Genomic DNA, 22,323 nt, shown 5'->3' on the forward strand with positions numbered 1-22,323 from the left:
AGTTGTTGTTGTTTTAGCTTTTTTTTTCTAAGCTTTTTTGAGACAAGGTTTTGATATGTAGCTTTTAAAGGGTGCGCTGATTTAAAGAATAACTAAGAAATGTGCAGAAGGAAAAAAAATCATCAAGATGATAGTCAATAAAAATTTTAAAACACTGATTAAGTAGAAGGGCTCATGCAAACATGCAAAAAGGACCAAAGCAGAAGCAAGCACTGAGCTCCAGGGCAGAGCTCCACAGCCAAGCACAAAGCACCCGTGGCAGGCAGACTTCAACACCCAGACTTAATCCCTCCCCTAGAACTGGAAAACACTTAGGTCTATCCCAAGCCAATGATTTGTTTTGGGAACACCAAAAATAAACAGTATTTTTTCCCTCATCACCTACATTCAAAGTTCTAACATCGGAAATGACTATTCTCAAAATTACACATCAGAATATAGTTGAAGTCTTTTATTTATAGTTAAATGTTTTACTACGTGACGGGGTGACGGGGATGCTAAGGAATATTCAACCCCATTGAGTTAACATCTTTCCAGGATAAGTAGGAGTAACATCTTTATTCCTATTTAGGTCCCGTCCTAACAGAGACAGGCCGAGACTCCTAAGAGGACTCCCACAGAAACAAATTCAAAGGGCTTATAAATTTCCAGATTAAAAAATAAATTTGAACATACTTATTCATCTACACCCCAACAAGTTGATACCCAACTTTCTTCTAATTATCAAAGAATAAGATCCCAAAACAGATTATGCCCAAAGCTAGATTAATTTTCTCAACGGCAGGCCAGGAATCCTCCAAAGAAGGACAGTCTGACCAATTCCACGTTAATTTAAACTAGATCCTACCCTTTACCCAGTTACCAGGAGATACAGAGTAAGAAGACAGAAGGAAGAGAGACAGATGTCAACCTTCAGGTAGTGTCACTTCCCACCACCCTCTGCGGTCTTGCTGCAGAAAAAGAAAAAAGAAAAAGAAAGAAAAAAGAAAAACAACCAATCTCACGAGTGTGCCATGTGCTACAGTGGGAAAAGAAGAGACGGCAGATCGATATTCAGACCTAAGGTGCTCTCATGGAATGATAAAACCACTAAAACCACCTGTAGAGCTGAACAGAGTCAAATACTTAGCCTAAGGAGTGTCTGTATTCTAGTACACATACTGACAAAAACAAAAGACTTCTGCCAGAGAAGCCTGCTGGTGAATATGTATGAAAACTGAAGGCACTGGAAGAAAGGTGCTTAAAAATCATCTTGAAATGTTCTCACATTTTCAAATGTCCAGGGAAAATAGTATGCATGAAACTTACCAATATGAACAAACTATCCAAATAAGTGTTAAAACGTCACATCAAGAGATTAATGAGGGCTGGGATGCAGCTCAGGTGGCAGAGTGCTTGTCTACCATGCACAAAGCCCTGGGTTCTATCTATCCCAGCACCATGAAAACTGGCTCCTGCTTGTAACTCAAGGTAGTTAGAACCAACCTAAGATACATGAGACTGTCTTAAAACATACCCCACCGTACTCTGCACTAGTCAAGAAATGCTTATTTGCCAAAACCCAAACCTTAGAAAGCACTTAAAAATTAAAGTTAACCTCTTATAAATACTATCGAAGACTACTCAGCAAGGGTCCTGACACTCAATGTAACCACCTCCTCTTCTCTGAAGAAAATGGCAGAAGATAAAAAACGTGAAGTTGTAACTTGCTCTTCGTGCCTCAGGACAGACGTGTAGTTAAGTCAGTGGCTCAGTTAAGTCTACAGATGGGCTACATTCAATGAGTGGGCTCTACTTAGAGCATCCAAATCAGTTAATAGGCACTGTGTGGAACCTTTGCAGAGTGCTGTCTGCTTGGTCATGTAACATAGCAGGGAATGAACTATAATATCACACTACAGATAAGCATTCGCTGGTTTAAAAATCCTTCAAGAGATTTAAGTCATTATCCAACAGCAGAAACTGACACTGTTGAACATAAAGGTGACAGATCTGTAAAACTAGCACCTGGAAGACTGAGGCAGGGTTACAAGTGGATACTACCCCAGAACACAGAGCAAACCCCCACCCCCAAAAGCACAATCAAACCATCACCAACAAAAACCAACAACCAAAAGAAACATGGACTTAAAAGTTCTGAAGAAATGGGGCTGCAGATACGGCTCTGCAGTTAAAACCACTTGTTGCTCTTATAAAAAGATCCAGGTTTGAGTCACAACACCTACACTGGTGGTTCATAGCCTTCCTTAACTCCAGTTACTAGGATATAAAATGTCCTCTTCTGCCCTTGAAGGGCACCAGGAAACTTTGGTGTACTTCCATGCATGCAGGCAAAACACACATATTTAAAAGAAAAAAATCTGAAGAGCTATGACAACCAGGCATGGTAACTCACACCTGTGATCTCAGCAGGAGGAGGACTTGAGCAGGAAGTTAGTCACAGAATGGAGGCCAGCGGGACTCCATAGTGAGTCCTATCTAGGACAACCAAGGTTACAATAGCAGGACCCTGCCAGAGAGATAGGGAAGGGGTAAAACTTATTACTAAGCAGTATTCTCTGTAAAAGCCACTCTTATTATATACAGCAACTCCTCCAATGTTACCTTCTAATACCTGCTGATTCTACTCTGGGATCTCAACTAGAAACATGACCCTCTTCAATGGGTACTGACTCTCTCCTGCTCTTTCTTTCTGTTTTTCTATCACACTGGGGATTGAGCCCAGGGTCTCAGAGATACTTGGCCAGTACTTAACTATCAGGCTAGATTTTTATTTTTCTTCTTGAGAAGTCCAGTTTTCAAATTGCCCCTCCCTTGTTTCTGATGAAGAGACAGAGCTAGGACAGAGATCTAGCTGGAGGGACCCAGCGAGGCAGCATGGCTGTAAACATGGGTCTTGCTTTGCCTACTTTTTTGCTCTGATCTTGCACTAGTGTTCTTCCACTCCCACCCCACATCCCACAAAAAAAAAAGCTAATTATCAGTATTTATTTTATAGAAAGGAAAAAAAAATCAGAAAGCCAAGGGATTTGTCTTTACATTCTTATTTACTTTTGTGTGCATGTGCCAAGGCATGTCTGTGACTGGCAGAGCAACTTTCAGAAGTCTGTCCTCTTGTCCAGCATGTGGGTCTCAGGTTCAAACTCAGGGGATGCCTTTAGCTGCTGAGAGTTGATAAGATAACAACAAAACTCCTGAGGGAAGAAAAGGCCAATGACAAACTAGAAACGTGTTTGGAATGGAACTGCAATGAGGCCTCATAGCAAACAAGGTTTCAAGTTTAACCTAATCAATTGCATCTACTCTTAAAAAAAAAAAAAAAAAAGGCTTACGTGAGGTCTAGTTCATGCGTTATCTACAACTAAGAAGCAAGAAATCTCTATCTCCAACGAAACAGAAAAAACAGTCCTGTCCTGCAACTCAGGCTCAGCTCTAACTGTAAAATTTAGTCCTGCCACTAGCTGAATACAGGCGTCAGGTGCTCCATCAGAATGCATCCACATGAGGACACCCCCACCACCACCAATGTGTCTTGGAAGTACTTGTCTTCTCAGGCCTTGGCTTCCATCCCTCACTAGAAAACCCCAATAGAATTAAGGAGATCCGTACTTGGGATTTTGAGTCATAAAAGAAACACACAGGCTAGGGGCCAGGAGAGATACAGTGTCTCTATCAGGACCTAGGATGAGGGCAAGCCTCCAGGACTTCTGCTCATTCCCTGGAGACCACTAAGACAGCTTAGTTTATTCTGGGTTTCATCTTTTAGTGAGGCCTGGCTGAATCCTAAGCTGCTCAAGGGACTCAGTTTACACACCCTTCCTTACCTAGAAGTCTCTATACTATCAGGACTTGAGCGGTCTTGCAGGGAACTAGTTCTCTCATTCTGAAGCCAGGGATCTGACTTAATTTCTTCATCAGCTTAACAAAGACTATCTCCTAGAAAATCCCAGGGTTTTTAAGTTTATGTCAGAAATCTGGGATAAAGACCAAATTCTTCAACATGCACCACCAGAGTCCTCAAAACCTGGATACACACTGCCTGTGGTGCCAGCATCTAGGGGGCTGGGCAATGGAGGCCTCAAAAAGACAAAACCAAAACAAAAGCAGCCTTGGGCACATGCCCTCAGCACATTTTGAGCCTTGTGATTTGATTCATCACTTTGAAAATGTTCTAGTTACCCACAGGAACCTGACATGAAAGCTCTCCTCAAATGATTCTGGGACCAGAAACTTTTACTTAGTAAATAATCATCCAGTTTATAGTTTTAAATTTTTTAAGGCAGAGGCAAGTATACTTTTAAAAAATATATATAAGGATCACACTAAGTTTGAAATGTTTAGTATACCTGAATTTAATCTTTTAGTCTGAGTTTCCTACATGTGCACATCAAATCCTATCCTATGCCCCCACCCTCTCCTTTCATGTGTTTATTTTATTGTAGTGCAACTACTAGAATGCTGACCCACTGATTTGTGAGGTTTTGTGCAAGCTATTAGACTTCAAACAACAACAAAGAAAAAATGAAAAAAAAATCTAAAACTAAAACAAACATGTTATCAAGATACGGTTTACCACTTATATTCAATGTACTATGTATTTTAACTGTTTCTAGTATGTCCAGATTTACGCACCCTAAGACATTTTAGAATATTTTCAACAAGATCTATAATCCCACCCCCTCCATACTCATTTTTCTTTATCCTCTACCAGCCCACGTCCCTGCAATCACTAATCTACTGCATAAATTTTTATATAAACTTATCTTCAGAACTACTTTGGGTTCATCTACATCTAAACATATATGAGCACTTCAGGTTTTTTGTGGCTAATATTCCATCGCACTGATGTACAACACTTCACTGACCTTTAAACTACCACTACAAACTATGCTAGAATATCCTGCATGCTGTGATGGGTATCACTGTTTCATTTCTCCAGGTTTCTAAGTCGAACTGCTGGGTCATATGTACTTCTATACTTAGTACGGTATCTTTCCCCACCTCCCCACCTCCTGCCTCCATTCGGGATCCAACTAAGGGCCCTGTGGTGTGGGTAAGCACTCTATAGCTGAGTGTACCTTCAGTCCTGTTTAGCATTTTTGTCTTACTGATTTGCAGTGCTGGGGACAGACCTCAGGGCCTCACAGATGCACATGAAGTGTTACATGAAACCCTGACTCAAAAGAGATAAAAGCATTACAGCTAGGAACCTTCATGACCTTGGGTTCTCCTTGCCTTATGTATATATATATGAATATAAACATACCCCTACAATGATGAGCAAAGATTTTAATGTACCTTTGCTAGAAAACTTAAGTGATAGCAAGGACAGTAAGTATTGTTCAAACACAATCAAGTTGCCTAAGACACACAGAACTTTGTAGTCTGTTATCAGAAAACCACTCACTCATCAAACCTGAACATTTACCCTTAAATTAACCATGAAGCAAATGAGGGTGGGGGTGGGGGTGAATGGGCTACAGAGTGGAGCAATAAAACTCCAGCTCAGCAAGTGTGAGGCCCTGGGTTCAAACTCTGGCTTCTCTTGTACTCCAAAAAAAAACTATTTTTAAAGATTCTAATTAAAATACAAAGTTAAGTACCAGGCAGGTATGGTGGCACAGGGCAGGTGGTTCTATGAGCCTGGTCTACAGAGTGAGTTCCAGGACAGCCAGGGGTGTTATATAGAGAATTCTGTCTGGAAAAACCCAAAACCCCAAAACAAAACAAAAAGCAAAGGCATGGTAGCACAAAAGAGTCTGTAATGCCAGTACTTAAGTGGCAGAAGTTCAAGGTTATCCTTGGCTACAAAGTTTAAGGCCACCCAAGGCTACATATGATCCTGTTTCAAAGAAAAAAATAAAATAAAAAACAAAACAAGCAAAAAACAAAACAAGAAAACCTTTCATCTAAATTGAATTAGATATTATCAATAAAAGTTTAGAAAATGGTCTCTTGAAATAACTATTAGGCTAAATTACATTTTTTGAAAAATTGGGCTCTATGGCAAATCATATGCTTAGTGTGCCCGGTATCATTAAACCAAACACAAAAGGGCTGGTAGGGTAGGCCAGCAGGCAAAAGGTACCTCCCATGAAGCCTGACCATCTCAGATCAATCCCTAAAACCTATACGGTGGGAGAAGGAAATCAACTTCTCTCACTTAAGTATATTATGGTACATGTGCACTTTCCCATAAAGTAAATAAATATAAAAAAACCAAAACTGTAAAATACTGAAATAATAGAAAATCCAAACTAGGTAGCCAAATCACAGGCCAAAGTAAAATCTCTAGTCTAAGTGTGTTCACTGGAGCTGGAGAGATTGCTCCGCATGTACTACTCTTCCAGACAGCCCAGGTTCAAATCCCAGCACCCACAACAGCCAGTCCAGAGCACTAGCAACTCCAGTTCCAGGGCATCTGATGCCTGTGATCTGTCCTGGCACCTGTACTCATGCATATTCCCAACCCTCACACATGAAAAATGATGAAAATAAAATAAACTTAAAAATGTATTGACTAAAAAAAGATAAACAAAAGTCAGATTTTTAGTAGTGGCAGAGTGAATTCGACTGGGGATATAATATAGCTTAATTTGTAGAGTGACTGCCTACCATGCAGGAAGCCCAGGTCTCAATTCCTAGCACAGCATGAAACCAGTAGCAAAAGTCTGTAATCCACCACTCTGGAGGTAAAGGCAGGAGGATGATAAATTCAAAGTCATCCTAGGCTATTTTCAGTTCCAGATAGCCTGGGCTACAAGACTGTGCTTAGGTTAAAAAGTAAAATAAACATTAGTTAAGACTTAAGGTAGGGAAGCTGGAGAGATGGTTCAGTGGTTAAGAGCACTCAATTCCCAGCAACCACATGGTGGCTCACAACCATCTGTAATGGGATTGGATGCCTTCTTCTGGTGGGTCTGAAGAAAGCAATGGTGTACTCATATACATAAAATAAATAAATCTTAAAAAAAAAAAAAGAAGATATAAGGTAAAAACACAGGAGTAAAGCTTGGGCTACACATGAAACCCTGTCTCCAAAACAATAGAAAGAGAAACTGAAGAGAACGCAGTAGTTCTGAGCACTGACACCCACAGTGGTAGTACCTACCCATGGTGGTAGGCAGAGACAGACAAACTGAGTTTGGGGCCAGCCTGGTCTGGATAGCCAGTTCCAGACTAGCCAGGGCTACATAGTGAGACCCTGTCTCAAAACAACAGTGGGGATAGAGTTCAGTAGTACAGCACTTACCTAAAATGCACAAAACTCTGAATTTAATTTCCAATAATGAACGAATGAAAACACACACACATTAAACTAAGAAATAGAATTTAAATATTAAAAAAAAGAAAAGCACAAATAACTAAAAAAAACAAAACACCCCACAAATGTACAAAAATAACTAAACAGTTGTGAAGAGGCAGCTCAATCAGTTAAGTTGTTCAAACTTCCAGCTTGCTGGCTGTTGATGTTCCTGCCTATGATCCCAGCATTAGAGGCAGAGATAAGCAGACACCCAGAGCTCACTGGCCGGCCAGCCAGCCAGCCAGCCCAGCCAAAAACATGAGCTTCTCACAGACACCATCTCAAGGCAGTAAGGGGCTTAGTAACAAAGGAAGACATCCAGCACTCTGCTCTAGCTTCCAAATGCACTCAGTCACAGGAGTGGACACTATGCTCACATGCATACAGAACACATATAAAAGCTGTTACAAGAGCCCCAGGGGTCTAAAGTCCCAGCTCTGCAGAGGGAGAGCCAGGCAGAACCCTAAAGCTCACTAGCTGGTCGTCATATCTACTAGTTGAGCTCCAAGTCAGTGAAAGACTAGGTCACAAAAGACAAGATGGGGGCTGGCAAGATGGTTTAGTGGGTAAAACATCTGCTAAGTAAGTCTTACTGAGTTCTATCCTCAGAACCAACTCAACAAAGGAATCCTCTAACCTTCACATGCAGAACACAAACATTAAATAAAACTAAGAAAAAGCAATCTATAAATCTCTACACTATAGAATTTTATACATTTATTCAAAGAATTTAACCAAATTTATATATACTGGTATTGAAACACAGGCAAGACATAGTAAAGAGGGAAAAACCAAACAAAACCCCAACTCTATCTCTTCATATAAAAGTAGAAAATAAAGACCGATGGGAAAACTGAAATTTTTTTTCCCCCCGAGACAGGGTTTCTCTGTATAGTCCTGGCTGTCCTGGAACTCACTTTGTAGACCAGGCTGGCCTTGAACTCAGAAATCCGCCAGCCTCTGCCTTCCAAGTGCTGGTATTAAAGGCGTGCGCCACCACCGCCCGGCTCTGAAATTTCTTTAAACGACTGGTGATGACATTTCAATCAGCATTATTTACAAATGCATAGGTAAGTTGAATGAAATTTAACAGAGAACACCCAGAAACCCAGAGTCTATGTTACCACTGTACCTTCCTGTGTCTGGTTCCTGAATGCAGTTCAAATAGCAGGTGTCAATGTTCTTCGTCCCTCAAACAATTCAGCATCCTACTAGCTAAAGTTGAGGACAAAGTTTACATTCAAGAAAATACATGGGCTGGAGAGATGGCTCAGTGGTTAAGAGCACTGACTGTTCTTCTAGAAGTCCTGAGTTCAATTTCCAGCAACCACATGGTGGCTCATCTGTAACGGGGTCTGATGCCCTCTTCTGGTGTGTCTAAAGAAAGCAATGGTGTACTCATATACATAAAATAAATACATCATTAATAAAAAAAGAAATTAAAAAGATACATAAGAAGCCGGGCTGTGGTGGCGCACGCCTTTAATCCCAGCACTTGGGAGGCAGAGGCAGGCGGATTTCTGAGTTCGAGGCCAGCCTGGTCTACAAAGTGAGTTCCAGGACAGCCAGGACTACACAGAGAGACCCTGTCTCGAAAAACCAAAAAAAATAAAAAAAAAAAAAAGATACATAAGCCTCCAGAAGAGTATCACATTTGACAAAAGTCATTCATCTATACTATCCCAAGTCCTACTGAAGACAGCCTTCCCAGTAAATCTCTATGCCTACTGTTCTAGATGCATTCTGGACATGTTTACAACATACAAATGAAATCATCTAGTATGTACTTTCTTCAGTGAAGCTTTCTTTCCCAATCAAATTATGAGCTTTATTTTGGTTGTAGTTTTTCAAGACAGAGTTTCTCTGTGTAGTCTTGGCTGTCCTAGAATTCCATCTGTAAATTGGGTTGGTCTTGAACGCATCCAGATCTACCTGCCTGTGCCTCCTGCCTGTTGGGATTAAAGACATTCATGTTTTTGTTCGTTTAATTACAAGTTCTCACGGTGTAGCTGTGGTTGGCCTGGAAGTCCCTATGTATACCAGAGTAGCCTCAAACTGCCAACTGCTGGGATCAAAGGCATGTGCTACCACACTCAGCAACATCCATGTATTCTATGCCCTTTATACATTTCTTCTTACAGTGGAGTCATATTCCACTGTGCAGACACTTGTTTGTCTATTCTCCTACTGATGGACACCCGGGCTGCTTCCAGTTTAGAGCTATTATGAACAGCATCCACTATGCACATTCTTCTACAAGTGTTTTTGTGGACATGTTTTCATTTCTCTTGGGTAAACACATAGGAGAACTGCTGTTATAAGAAGCTGCCTGACTTCTACCCAAAATAGATACACCAAGTATCACATGTTTAAAAGCACTAACACAGTTAATAGTGACTGCCCAGAGAAGCTAATGGGAGCAACAGACCTACTGATTGATAACTGTGATTGCAAAACTGCAAACAATTTTGCTATTTGTTACATGAGAATAGGAAACAGAGTCTGAATGCCACTGAGACCAGTTCAAGATTTTTTTTCCTTTCCTTCCTTGCCTTTCTTTGGTGATAGAGGTTTTACTCTCATGCAGCCCAGGTTGAATTCAAACTCTGTTGTGTAGCAAAAGATGGCCATAAACTTCTGATTCCTGCTTCCACCTCCCAATTGCTACATTTACAGGTGTACACTACTGAGCCTGGCCAGCTCAATATTTCCTGAGTCAATCTACATAATGACTACTGACTTAATGTGTAGTGTCAACAGTTGAACTCATTTTTTTAAATAAAAAACTGAGAAGCTCACACAACTGCCATCCACTTGGAGTAGCAACTACAGAGCCTACAGTACTCATCTGGTCCTTCAAGGGTTGCTGCTTTCTAGCTGAAAGCATTTGCACAAGTTTCATACAGTGACATCTGAAATTACATACCCTTTTCCTTTATAGGGGAAACTAAGACCAAGAGGCTTTTCAAAGACAAATCTAAGCTTAGACACAGATGTGGAACTGAAATTCAAGTCTGTATTCTGTCCCAGTCTGATCATCTCAGGGAACTTCTCAGAGACATCAAATAGCATACGTGTGAGAAGGTTCACCTTTATTATGATGCTAGAAATCTCAAAATCAGTGCTGAATTTAGTGGCACACACAGTAATCTAGCAGACTGAAATATGCCTTCTAGTACAATGAATGCCACAAAACTTTCAGTATAGAGCTAAAACAACTCAATATTCTCAGTTTTACTTCAAGGACTAAATAAATCACAAGCTGAAACTTTGTTCATGCAAAAAATTAAGTGCTGACTACACACTAGATGCTATAGGGATATAAATGCAGGTGTAAAACCAGGTTTAGCTATTATTAGAAATAAGTGGTATTATTTTCACTCATCAGAGTATATCAGGCTTGTTTGTGGCAGATCTAACACACAAAAGAAATGTTACAAATAAAGGAGAATGAATATGCAGAGAATGAACAGCATGGGGAACGGAGTAAGCTGGCCATTCCAGACCAAGAGCACCAGATAACATCAAGAAGGCTATTACATGGGGTGTTGTGATGGGAAGGGAATAAGGTAGATATATATTACAAGATATAAGGCTGGAAACAGCTCTAATAGAGAAGTCTGGAATGCCATGCTACTTAGAGCTTCCTGGTGGTGGTGGCCAGTCAATGGCAGTAGGACAGTCAAGACTGCAGCTAAGAAATAATCTGGTAGCAGTAAGGCCATAGTGATTTAGATAACAGTGCCTGCAGGTAACTGCTTGGCTCTTTCTAGACATGCATCACAGTGGTTTTATTGTTTCCTCACTCCCTAGACAATGAACATTAACCCACATATACTAATAAAAATACCAGGCAAGCATTCTACCACTGGGCAGATAAAAGTTGGGAAGCTGCTATCTACTTAAACTAGAATTATTTGAAAAATTATAAATTGGGGGTACATAGAGTTTGCATAACTCCTCAAAACTGAGGACAGAGTGATACATTAAGAGCTAGTGATAAATCTGTTTCACTGATAACTAACTTTAAAGTTTAAATAAGCACATGGAAGCTAGAGAAGGCTCCTACCTATTAAACAAAGCTTTATTAAATAAACTCTCAGGTAGATAACCTGGGGTGGAAGGAGACTTCTGACAGTTAGCAGAGGCTGAGAAAGAAGCAGGAGCCCTGGATAATAACCCTATTTCTATTCCTTTTATCAGACACACAACTCAACACAAGCCACAAACTTAACTAGGCTTCCCTTCAAGAGTGAAGTGGTGATTTATGCCTATAGTCCTGGCATTTGGGAAGTAGAGACAGATCAAGGTTTGAGACTAGCTTGAGCTATATGAGTCCTTGCCTCAAAAACAAAAAAGAGTTAAGTAAAATAATCTTTTAAGAGTCCCCTCTTGCCAGGCAGTGGTGGCACACGCCTTTAATCCCAGCACTTGGGAGGCAGAGGCAGGCAGATTTCTGAGTTCGAGGCCAGCCTGGTCTACAGAGTGAGTTCCAGGACAGCCAGGGCTACACAGAGAAACCCTGTCTCAAAAAACCAAAAAAAAAAAAAAAGAGTCCCCTCTTAATCCAGTGAGAGAGATGAACCCCTAGCTGGGTCTTGGGCTCAGCCACTGGGCTATACCCTTAGCTCTAAGATTGTTTTGTTGCTGTTTATTGTTTAAAACAAACAAACAAAAAACACACTGAAGTTCTATGAAAACCCATCAGTACAGTAATAAGAGAGAAATAAGAGAAATAAGAAATAAGAGAGAAAAATGTGCAAACACTGGTAGTACAATTATACCATGGGACATCAAAACATTCAACATTCAGAACATCATTAGGTTCACAACCATCTGTAACTTCAGCTCCAGGGGATCTAACTTTTAGCCTCTGTATGTATGTGTGCACAATCTCCACCCCCCCCCCCCAAATAAACCTTTACAAGGAGCCAACAGGCATCTCAGAAGTAAAGATGCCTGCCACCAAGTTTGACAAACTGAGTTCAATCCCCAGAACCCACACAGTGGAAGAAGCAGCTCACCAGTTGTCCTGACTTTCACATGTGCATGGTGGTGTGCACACTTAGGCCTGTGCATGAGCATACACCCACCACCCAACTCAGGTAACAAATGTTAAAACAGTAGTAGCAGTAGTAAATCCAATAGTCTATAGCAGGGCTAGGGGTACAGTTTCATAGGAGTGTTCCACACTCTGGACTGGATCCCCAGCAGTGGAATCGGGGAAGGGGGTGGGAGTGGGGAGCAAGCACATGGTCTAGTTAACTAGCAGCAATGACATATAAAGGGCCAAAGGCCAGTGAAGAAGTTACGGGGTGCTGGTAGAGTGCTTGCTTAGCAAGTACAAGAAGACAGCTCTGGGAGGTGGGTGATGGAACTACAGTGTTAGGAGAGACACAGGATCTTAACATGGTCTGGAAGGTTAACATCTAGCAAAGAGCTTATTTTTGCCTCAGGAGACCAGTCTATCAAAACTGACATCTAAGTAGGCAGCCCAGGATGGAATGGAGGGGTTGGAGAGAACGACGAGGAACATTCAAGAGGTGACAGGAGAAAGATGAGCCAGAGGATGACTATTACAAAGTCAACTACATAGGTGATAATTTAAAAAGAAAAGAAAAAAAAAAAAAAGCTGGACATGGCCATTCATGCCTATAATCCTAGTACTTTGGAAGCTAAGCCAGCAAGACTACCACAAGTTCAAGTCTTCATAATAAGCCGGGCAGTGGTGGTGCACGCCTTTAATCCCAGCACTTGGGAGGCAGAGACAGGCGGATTTCTGAGTTTGAAGCCAGCCTAGTCTACACAGTGTGTGTGTAGGCAAAATACACATAATCTAAATTTTTTTAAAATAGCAGTTATTTTTAAAAAAGTAATGCTTTTCTTTAATACAATCAGTGTTTAACTAGTCCTTCACCAAATATAATGATAAACCACGGCAAAATTGTTATTGTAGGTAGGCCTTTAGGCCTCTGTTTTGTTTTACTGATAGGGTCTCATTATGTAGCTCTGACTGTCCATGAACTCAATATGTAAACTAAGCTGGCCTGGAACTTAAAGTAATCCTCCTGCCTCTGCAATTGCATCCCCAAGTAATGGAATTGCAGGTGTGGGCCGACACGTTGACCTATAAACAGCTTTTAAAAATATGATAAAATGAAAAAAAAGACAAATAAAAGCCATCCTTTAGTACAACTTTAATTCTGGTAAAAATTTCAGAAATCAACCCTGGGGGAAGGGGAAAAGAAAAATCTAATAAACCATTTTGGAAGTGAGGTTCTTTAACAACATTCATACAATCGGCTATTACAATGGTTCCTAGGATGTCCTTCCTTCCCATCAACTACGGGTCTACTTCCTGGACATGTCTTGCCGGGCGGTGGTGGCACACGCCTTTAATCCCAGCACTTGGGAGGCAGAGGCAGTCGATTTCTGAGTTCGAGGCCAGCCTGGTCTACAGAGTGAGTTCCAGGACAGCCAGGGCTATACAGAGAAACCCTATCTCGAAAAACCAAAAAAGAAAAAAACCAAACCCAAAAAAAAAAAAAAAAATTATGTCTTAGTCCTGCTGGTGATATCATGCGCTGCTCTGGGGCCACCCCTCCCTTACTGTCCTACATTTATAACCTACACATAAGGTAAGGCAAACCTTAGACTTTTTCAAAAGCACTAATATTTGTAAAGTTTCACAAATGTCCTACTTATTAGACAAAACCCACCATGTTATAAAGCTACGTGACACTGGAATGGTAAACACATTTGCCTTCTCCTCCTCTACAGCTACACAGCTACCATGAGACAGAAACAATTCTCCTGGACAGAGCATTTGCTAAGGCATGACCCAGAATGGAAGCAAGTGACTGTCAAACTGACACTCCATGAACCTACAGGGAAAGAAAAGGTACATGAACAAGATGCAGTCAGCTACCAGTTATGGAGAATCTATGCTTAGAAATCAGAACCCTGACTATTAATCTATGATGTCTATCAATAGACAGCCTAGATAAGATAGTGGTCTCCAGGGATCCCCACATGTTTACAGTCAATGGTACCATACTGTAACATAAATTACAAAAACAAAACTTCTCATCAGGACTCTGTCATCTCACTAACTCACCCAGTGACTTTTCTCACCTACATTTTGTGTGCAGTCCCTGCTGGAAATGTATCTTACATGGGTAAGTATTTGACACCTGATATATATAAATCTATTTTTTAAATAGTGTATCTATACACACAAAATACAGAATAAGAAACAATCCTCTTCCTTACACCTTTTTGCTATTATACTCCATCATTTAAATGTTAGCTGTCAGCTAAATGTAATAGAGAATGCCTATAATCTCAGCACTCAGGATGCAGAGATGGGAGAGTTTGAGTTTGAAACCAGCTGGACTCAAAACAACCAATAAAACTTAACTGCAACACATGACACACTGCCTACCTTAATACTAGATGACAGCTAAACCTCACTATGTTCGCTCTAATTGTATTTAATGCACAGGCTTAATGTTTGCAAAAACAGCCATCAGGCGCTAAAATTTTTGTTGATTTGTCAGAAATGGCAACTACTTATTTCTGGTGGTGGTGTGTTTACTGTTCGTCTTGAGAAGCTAACTCTAGGTCTACTTCAATCCCCAACTGCCTCTGCTTTACAGGACTGTAAGAGAAAACAAATGAGATGCATGTAGGCATTCTGAGACTACGGTAACCCACTGTGCTATAGATCAAACCAACTACACGGCAGCAGCCACTCCAGAGCTTCAGACAGCTGTTTTCAATACAGCAATGTGATGTGACATGCAGAATTTCCATTTTCTAAAATGTATACAGCAAAACTATTTTTTAAATATAAGATTTAAAGTTTCTAGTGCACTTAAAGGGAAACACCTCAGATCAAGATGGAACAGACCTAAGTATAATAAAACCAGAAAATATGGACATCTTTATAGAATCTTGAGAGGCCTTTATATAAAACAGACTGAACAACTTTACAAAGTTAAAAGAAAATTATAACCGGACGGTGGTGGCGTATGCCTTTAATCCCAGCACTTGGGAGAGAGAGACAGGCGGATTTCTGAGTTCGAGGCCAGCCTGGTCTACAGAGTGAGTTCCCAGACAGCCAGGGCTATACAGAGAAACACTGTCTCGAAAAACAAAAAACAAAAAACAAACAAACAAAAAAAAAGTAACTCTTTACTACAATCTACATTAAATTTATGATGGAGGAGTGGGGAACAACTAGAAATAAATATTTGCCCATATAAAAGAGTTTTTTTCAAGGGAGAAAAAAAATTACTACCAGAAAATATAAAAGCAATCACAAAGTACAGCTTCAGTGTTGAAGGTAAAACCCCATCAGTGCCTTGCTGGTGGGAACACACTTGAGAAATCTCCAGGAAGGCACCATGACAACACACTTTCAGCTCTAAAAGGTCTATATGCAGCCTAGATAGCCTATCAATGCAAACAGATCCCAAGGAAATAAATTTGGGAAAATGTACATACACAGGAAGAGGGGGTGAAGGAAGAACCAGTACATACAACAATGAAGGGAAAAAGGGTATTTATGCAGTGGGACACTAGTCAAGTAAATTATTAATAATAATGGGGATACAGACCTTTATTAACAGGGGATGGTGTTTATAACATACTTATATGGCTATGATTTAGCTTAAAAAAAAAAAAGAAACATTACAGAAATTGCAGAAAGACACACTGGAATGTTAAGGGTAGGTCAGGCAGCTGGCTCATCCAGGGCCTTGAAGGTTCTAAGTAAAAAGCACCTCTCTCAGCAGAACGCCCCACAGGCATAGATGTCCACACAGGCACATTGAGTCTGTGTGTAGGTGGCTCTCTCCATGGCTAACCCCAATTTTATTTTATGTTCCACTCCTACCCTTACTCTCACTTTGTACAGGTTATCTACTTAAACGCATATTACCAAGGAAATCTATATCCTAACACAAAGATTGAAGCTGCACTATCTGAGCTGCCATGATGGTCCACTCACAGAAGTGACTAAGAGGGCCACCGACAGTTAGAGGATAGTCTAGGCTACAGTGAGATCTTGTAGGAGAAACCCTACCAAAGAAAAGATATGAAGCTCTAGTAATGAGAAGGCAGCTTACAAAAATGAATCTCTCTCCACCACCCAAAAATCTCTTCAGTTCAAAGTGAGTGCACCCCGGAACAAGCAACTATCATCATCATTCTCCCGTTAACCCTGGTGGAAGATTTATTTCTTCAGCACATATCGAGCTCCCCCCCCCCAAAAAAAAGACAGCAATTTAAATAAAAATTGTACATGATTACTGGGCAGTTAGGCAAGGCATCTGTAAGATAATACAACCACTGGACTGGGATTAAAGGAGACTGGGCTCTTTTCTTGGCCCCATGGAATATGTAATTTTACACAAAATCACAACCTCTGGGTTTCATTTTCCTCATTTCTGAACTAGAAGCTGGAATTAAAACAAAACAAAACAAAAAAAACCCCAAACCTTCCATGGCCCCTTTCAGCTTGTGACAGAGTGTCAAGGAGTCTTGCACCCTGGAGGAGCTCACTGAAGTAAGCAAGTTATTTTCTGAGCCATACCTCACTTACGGCTTTCATACTTCTCTTAAAAATGCCATGCCCCAAAGGCTCTCAGCTCTAAAAATCTATTCTTGCTCAGAGTGGAAAAGAAATCTCTCCTTATCCACTAACAAAATACTGAAAAAAAGGATTTCAAAAAAGGTAAACTTGCTTACATAAAAAGGCAATAAATGAAATACACTTGTCCATATCCACTAACATTTTTGAACCCTCACCTTAAAACAGCACAAAACCCAGAAGACGGATTAACTTGGGTTCACTATTTCTTTTTAAAACAATGAGTTCGCGCAGAGAAAAGCTGCTAACATTCAACCATCACTCAGATGTTTTGAAGGCACGGGGGGAGGGGGTGTTTAGTAGGACTGTCTTTCCCCAAAGCAAAATCGGCAAGGCAGAAAAGCGCTATGATCTCCGAAGAGGAGGAAGCCCTCTCCCAGCTGGCCTTTCTCAGTCGGAATTTAAGTGCATTTTCGCGGACAATGTGCTCCAGTGATTAACTCCCCGTCACACGTCCCTGCAACCCACACACGCCCGGCGCTCGCCCGCACTGTCCCGGGCGTCCGGGTGGCAGCGCCGCCGAGTCACAAGATAGCGGGCAGTGGAAATTTCCTCTCCCCAGGCAGGCGAGGGGCAGGTCCCGCTTCCCTAGTCGGCGCGGCGCGCGCCCCACAAAGGAGGCCCGGCCCGCGGGTCTCGCTTCCGGCGCCGCTCGCGGCGGGAACCGGCAGCACGTGTGCCCCGCTAGGGCCGGCAAAGCGGACGCCCAGCCTCGGAGCGGGGCCGCCGGGGCCGCCGGCAATGAATGGGGCCGTCCGCCGCGCCGCCCGCCCTGCCGCGCGCTCACCCCAGCTCTTGGAGGTGCGCCCCAGAAACTCTCCGCTGGTCGGGTTGTAGATGAACAGCTTCCACTCGGCCAGGCTCTGGTGGAAGGATTTCTTCTCAGTCTTCGTCATGATGGGCGTGTGGAAGTTGAGGTGAACGGAGGCCGCGGGGCTGGAGGCGACGAGGGGCTCGGAGGCGCGTCCTGGCGACGGCGGCGGCGCAGCCCAGCGACGGCGGCGGAGGACGGCACAGCCGGGAACAACTCTCCGTTACGAGACCACTAGAGCCGAATGCGCCGCGCCGCGCCGGGCGGCCGCTGGGGCCCCGGGAGCCTGACGTCTCCGCCCGCCGCAGCCAATCCCCGCGCCGCTGGCGCGCACCGCGGCCGCTGCCTCCCGCCCGGCTGGGCGCGGCCCGAAGGCCCAGAGCCTCCCGGATGACCCCGCCCCCGACAACACGCCACGCCCACATCTCCAAGGTCCGCCCGTGACGCGGGCCCCGCCCCCAAGCCGGCCCCGCCCCAGCCGGGCCCGCCCAGGTGCGAGGAAGCCAGCGCGGCGGGGCTGCGGGCGGAAGTCTGCAGGGCACAGTGACCGGCTGGGTAGTGGCCCGAGGAAGGTGGGCGTGGGAGGTTACAGCGCTCTCCACTGGAAGCCCAGGCCGTGGCCGGCAGCCTACGACGTAGTGGTCAAAGCCTGGAGGGCGTCTTCGGTCCTGGAGCCTCCTGCAAACCTCCGTGTCGTGTGCTCCTAGGGGTTCTGTGACGTCTTTAAACGGCACCTGCTGCAGGGCCTTGGCAGCGTTTGTAGTGTCCAGTATGGACTAGCAGCTTTGGGTTGCCTGATCTGGGACCTAGGTCATGGCAGTTTTATTCTAAATATGCTATCGTTAACCAAATGGAGTACAGTATACTTTTTCTCCAGATTCAGTCGAGCATATCAATAAAATCAATAGAAATGTTTTCCTAAGATTTCTGTTCACTAAAAGAAGCCTTGCTTTTTTTTTTTTTCCCCTGCTTTTATTTTTTTTGGCCTGGTCACTCCAATTGTTAACTACAATACTTGCTGGAGTATAGGGTTAGGGTTGTTAGGGTTAGGGTTAGATGCCTGAACCACTCGGCTGGTGTTTTCTTTGCCACTGCTGCATTCTGAAATTTTGAAACACCATAGACGGGATTTTTTTCTTTCTTTCTTTCTTTCTTTTTTTTGTTTGTTTGTTTGTTTTTTCGAGACAGGGTTTCTCTGTGTAGCCCTGGCTGTCCTGGAACTCACTCTGTAGACCAGGCTAGCCTCGAATTCTCGAACTCAGAAATCCGCCTGCCTCTGCCTCCCAAGTCCTGAGATTAAAGGCGTGCGCCACCACCGCCCGGCGATAGACGGGATTTTAAAAGACTCAAAATGGGAGTTTGAACAGAAGGTGAGGTTTTTTGTTTGTTTGTTTGTTTGTTTGTTTGTTTTATTTCCGGAAAAGAAATGTTAAATAGCCTCTGTTAAATAGCAATGATGAATGAATAAATGCAACCCATTTTGTTTGCAATAATTTCATTAACCAAGCCTCCCATAAGTTTATGACTATCCAAAATACAGTTTGGTTTTGTTTGTGACAGAATCTTGCTGTGTAGCTTCAGCTGACTTCACATTGTGTATCTCAAGCTCTTCTCCTGCCTCAGCCTCCTGGGTGCTGAGATTACAGGCATGTGCTATGTGCTACCATGCCTGATTTACAGGTGATTTTTGTTTGTTTTCAACTGCTGTTTTTCCGGGGTTAGGGTTTTTGGGAGAAGGAACCAAGGGCCATGCACACACGACAAGCATGTCATGAGCCATGTCCTCTGGCCTCCAGTTATTTGTTTGTTTTCAGAGACAAGGTTTCTCTGTGTCGCCCTGGCTGTCTTGGAACTCACTCTGTAGACCAGGCTAGCTTCCAAATCACAGAGAGCTGCCTCTGCCTCCTGAGTGCTGTGATTTAAAGGCCTGCACTCACCTATGCCTCCAGTTATTTTTTTTTAAGCTAATAACACCAGAAAGTTTTCAGAAGCAATTTGTAGAGTTTGACATGAAACTGGTAGTAGAAATACCAAAATATTATACAAGAAGCCTAGAATGTGTTCTCTAGATTATAGGCAATGTTAAAGGCTAAGGAATGGAAATAAGCTTACCTCAAAAACTGAACTGCTCACTTTGGTAGCTAGAATACTGACAGAATTAACCATGTGCTTTTTAGTTAGGGAAAGAGGAAAAATACATCGTCTATCTGGAATGAAATATAAAAATATATCTGCTTTTTTTGTGTGTGCATGTATAGCAAGCATGCTTTAAGAAATAATTACCTGGTACAAAGAAAACATAGAAAACAACATTATGAAATGTTGTTTCAAAGATGTTAGTGGCCGGTTGAGAGTTTTGGTTTCTGTGTTTTCAGTAGCCATAATATGGCTTTTATACTTAGTGTTTTGTGGTTCTTCTAAATAAGGGTTTAGATACAAATATAATTCAGTAAACACTTTCAAAACTCATGGCTAGTCTAGTCAGTATGGCAGACAGTTTCAAGGGACTTCAATTTGGCAAAAATATTATACACTATTCCAACAATATGGGACCTCTTTGTTTCCCTGTTCTGTGATAATTGAGCATGACCTGGAAGAGTAAACACTGACTGTCTTGGGATATTAGTCTGCCAAATATGAGCAGATGGAATATCACATTTGGTCAGTTATATTCCTTGTTGGTAACTGTCTCTTTTACAAGAGAAGTTGCTGTACCAAGGTAAAAAGCAGGATACCCGTGTAAATTTGAATTTGAGAGATGAATAACTGTCTTATACTTTAATTTTTCCCCTTTTCTATATGTATAGGTATTTTCCCTGCACTGTGTAACATATGTGTACAATGCCCATGGGGGCCAGAAGAGGGCATCTCCTGGAACTGGAGTTACAGTAGTGAGCTGCCATTTAAGTGGTGGGAAATGAACCTGGGTCCTCTGGAAGAGCAGCAAGTGCTCTTAATTGCTGAGCCAGCTCTCTAGTTCCTCATTTTCATTTTTTAAAAAGATTAATTGTGTATGAATGGTAACATTTAACTTTAACTGAGTATCCAATTTTTTTTTTTTATTTGCTGAGTCTGACAGCCCTCCCTACCTGTAGAAGACACAGGTATGAATCTCACAGTAATAAGGATCATGTTTAGATACCTGAGATCCTTGCCCTGAACTAAGTGGCACGTGTGATTTATTTCATAATCTTCACCAAAAAACCCTAAATCTGGAAGTATTTACCTAATTTTATAAATGAGAAAACCAATGTTTAGAGAAACTAATTCACCTGTGATCCCAAAGACTCTCTTGTGCTGCCCAAGGAAGAAACCTTGGGGTAGAGTCACCAAGTTGAGGGAATTAGAAGAAAGACCCAGTTGCAGACCACAAAATCCATTGTCCACTTTCTATGGATGCCAATAGGACTGTTTGGCCCTTGATTTACTGAAACTCTTAAGTTCATTCCTGAGTTTTAGAAGCATGAATAGAAAAAAGGGCTGGGCTGACCAGGTGGTGGCACACACCTTTAATCCTACCACTTGGGAGGCAGAGACAGGTGGATTTATGAGTTCGAGGCCAGCCTGGTCTACAGAATGAGTTACAGGACAGCCAGGACTATACAGAGAAACCCTGTCTCAAAAAACCAAAAAAAAAAAAAAAAAAAAAAGAAAAGAAAAGAAAAGAAAAGAAAAAAGGGCTTGCCATCTTCTAACCACACCGACTTCATAACTGACGTGATGTTGGAACTGAGCTGCTGGAAACCCTGAGAGAATGGATATTAAAATGTCCTAAGCCATGTTTGGGGGCATTTGCCTCTAGTCTCCTCACAGTGGGGGCAGGAGCATCAGGAGGAATTCAAAGTCAGCCATGGCTACAAAGGCTTGACAACAAAACAAGATTTCCTTACAAACACAGTGCTGGCATCACACTGTTTCTGGCAGTCATGTTCATATAGCAAAGCCATTTTCTAGTTAACTGATTTTAATACTGGGTGCTTTTAAATAAACCTTTTGCAGATGACATTTCTGCACTCTTACAGATTGCAGGCAGATTACAGGACAGGCACTTGAATTTGTTCATGATCTTAAGTAGAGCCTGTAATCCTAGCGTTTAGGAGGTAAAGATAAGAAGATTGTAAATTCAAGACCAACCTGGGTTTCATGGTAAGTTCAAAGCCAGCCCTGTCTCAAAATCTCAAAAAATCCAAAATGTCATGTGCAGCAAGGGAATGGTGGTTCAGACACCTAATCCCAACAGTTGGGAAGAGTCTTGGTTACTTTTCTATTGTGGTGACAAAATACCAGGATTCAAGGCAATTTATAGATGAAAGAATCAAGGAGTGGAGGACTTACAGTTTCAGAGTGTGAGAAATAATCATCATGGAAGGGAACATAGCAGCAGGCAGCCAGGCACAGAGCAGTAAGAGAGCTGATAGTAACACACCTCCTCCAATAAGACCACACCTCCTGTTTCTTCCCAAACAGTTCCACCAATTGGGGACGTAATATTCAAACACATAGCCTGTGAGACATTTCTCATTCAGACTATCACACAGGACAATTGCTGCA

The 22,323-nt window shown here is 42.2% G+C and overlaps 1 protein-coding gene across 1 annotated transcript in view; it reads right to left on the reverse strand.

Moving 5' to 3' along the window:
* Window positions 1-18,134, reverse strand: part of Atp1b3 (ATPase Na+/K+ transporting subunit beta 3) — a 32,876-nt gene extending 14,742 nt beyond the window's left edge. Inside the window, exon 1 of the mRNA XM_028758983.1 lies at window positions 17,749-18,134. Coding sequence (XP_028614816.1) covers window positions 17,749-17,857 — 109 coding nt within the window. The 5' untranslated portion in view covers window positions 17,858-18,134. The remainder of the gene's footprint in view (window positions 1-17,748) is intronic.
* Window positions 18,135-22,323: the final 4,189 nt, after the last annotated feature.

This window comes from Grammomys surdaster, unplaced genomic scaffold (genome assembly GCF_004785775.1).
Source record: "Grammomys surdaster isolate TR1022 unplaced genomic scaffold, NIH_TR_1.0 126248, whole genome shotgun sequence".
Taxonomy (NCBI): Eukaryota; Metazoa; Chordata; class Mammalia; order Rodentia; family Muridae; genus Grammomys; species Grammomys surdaster.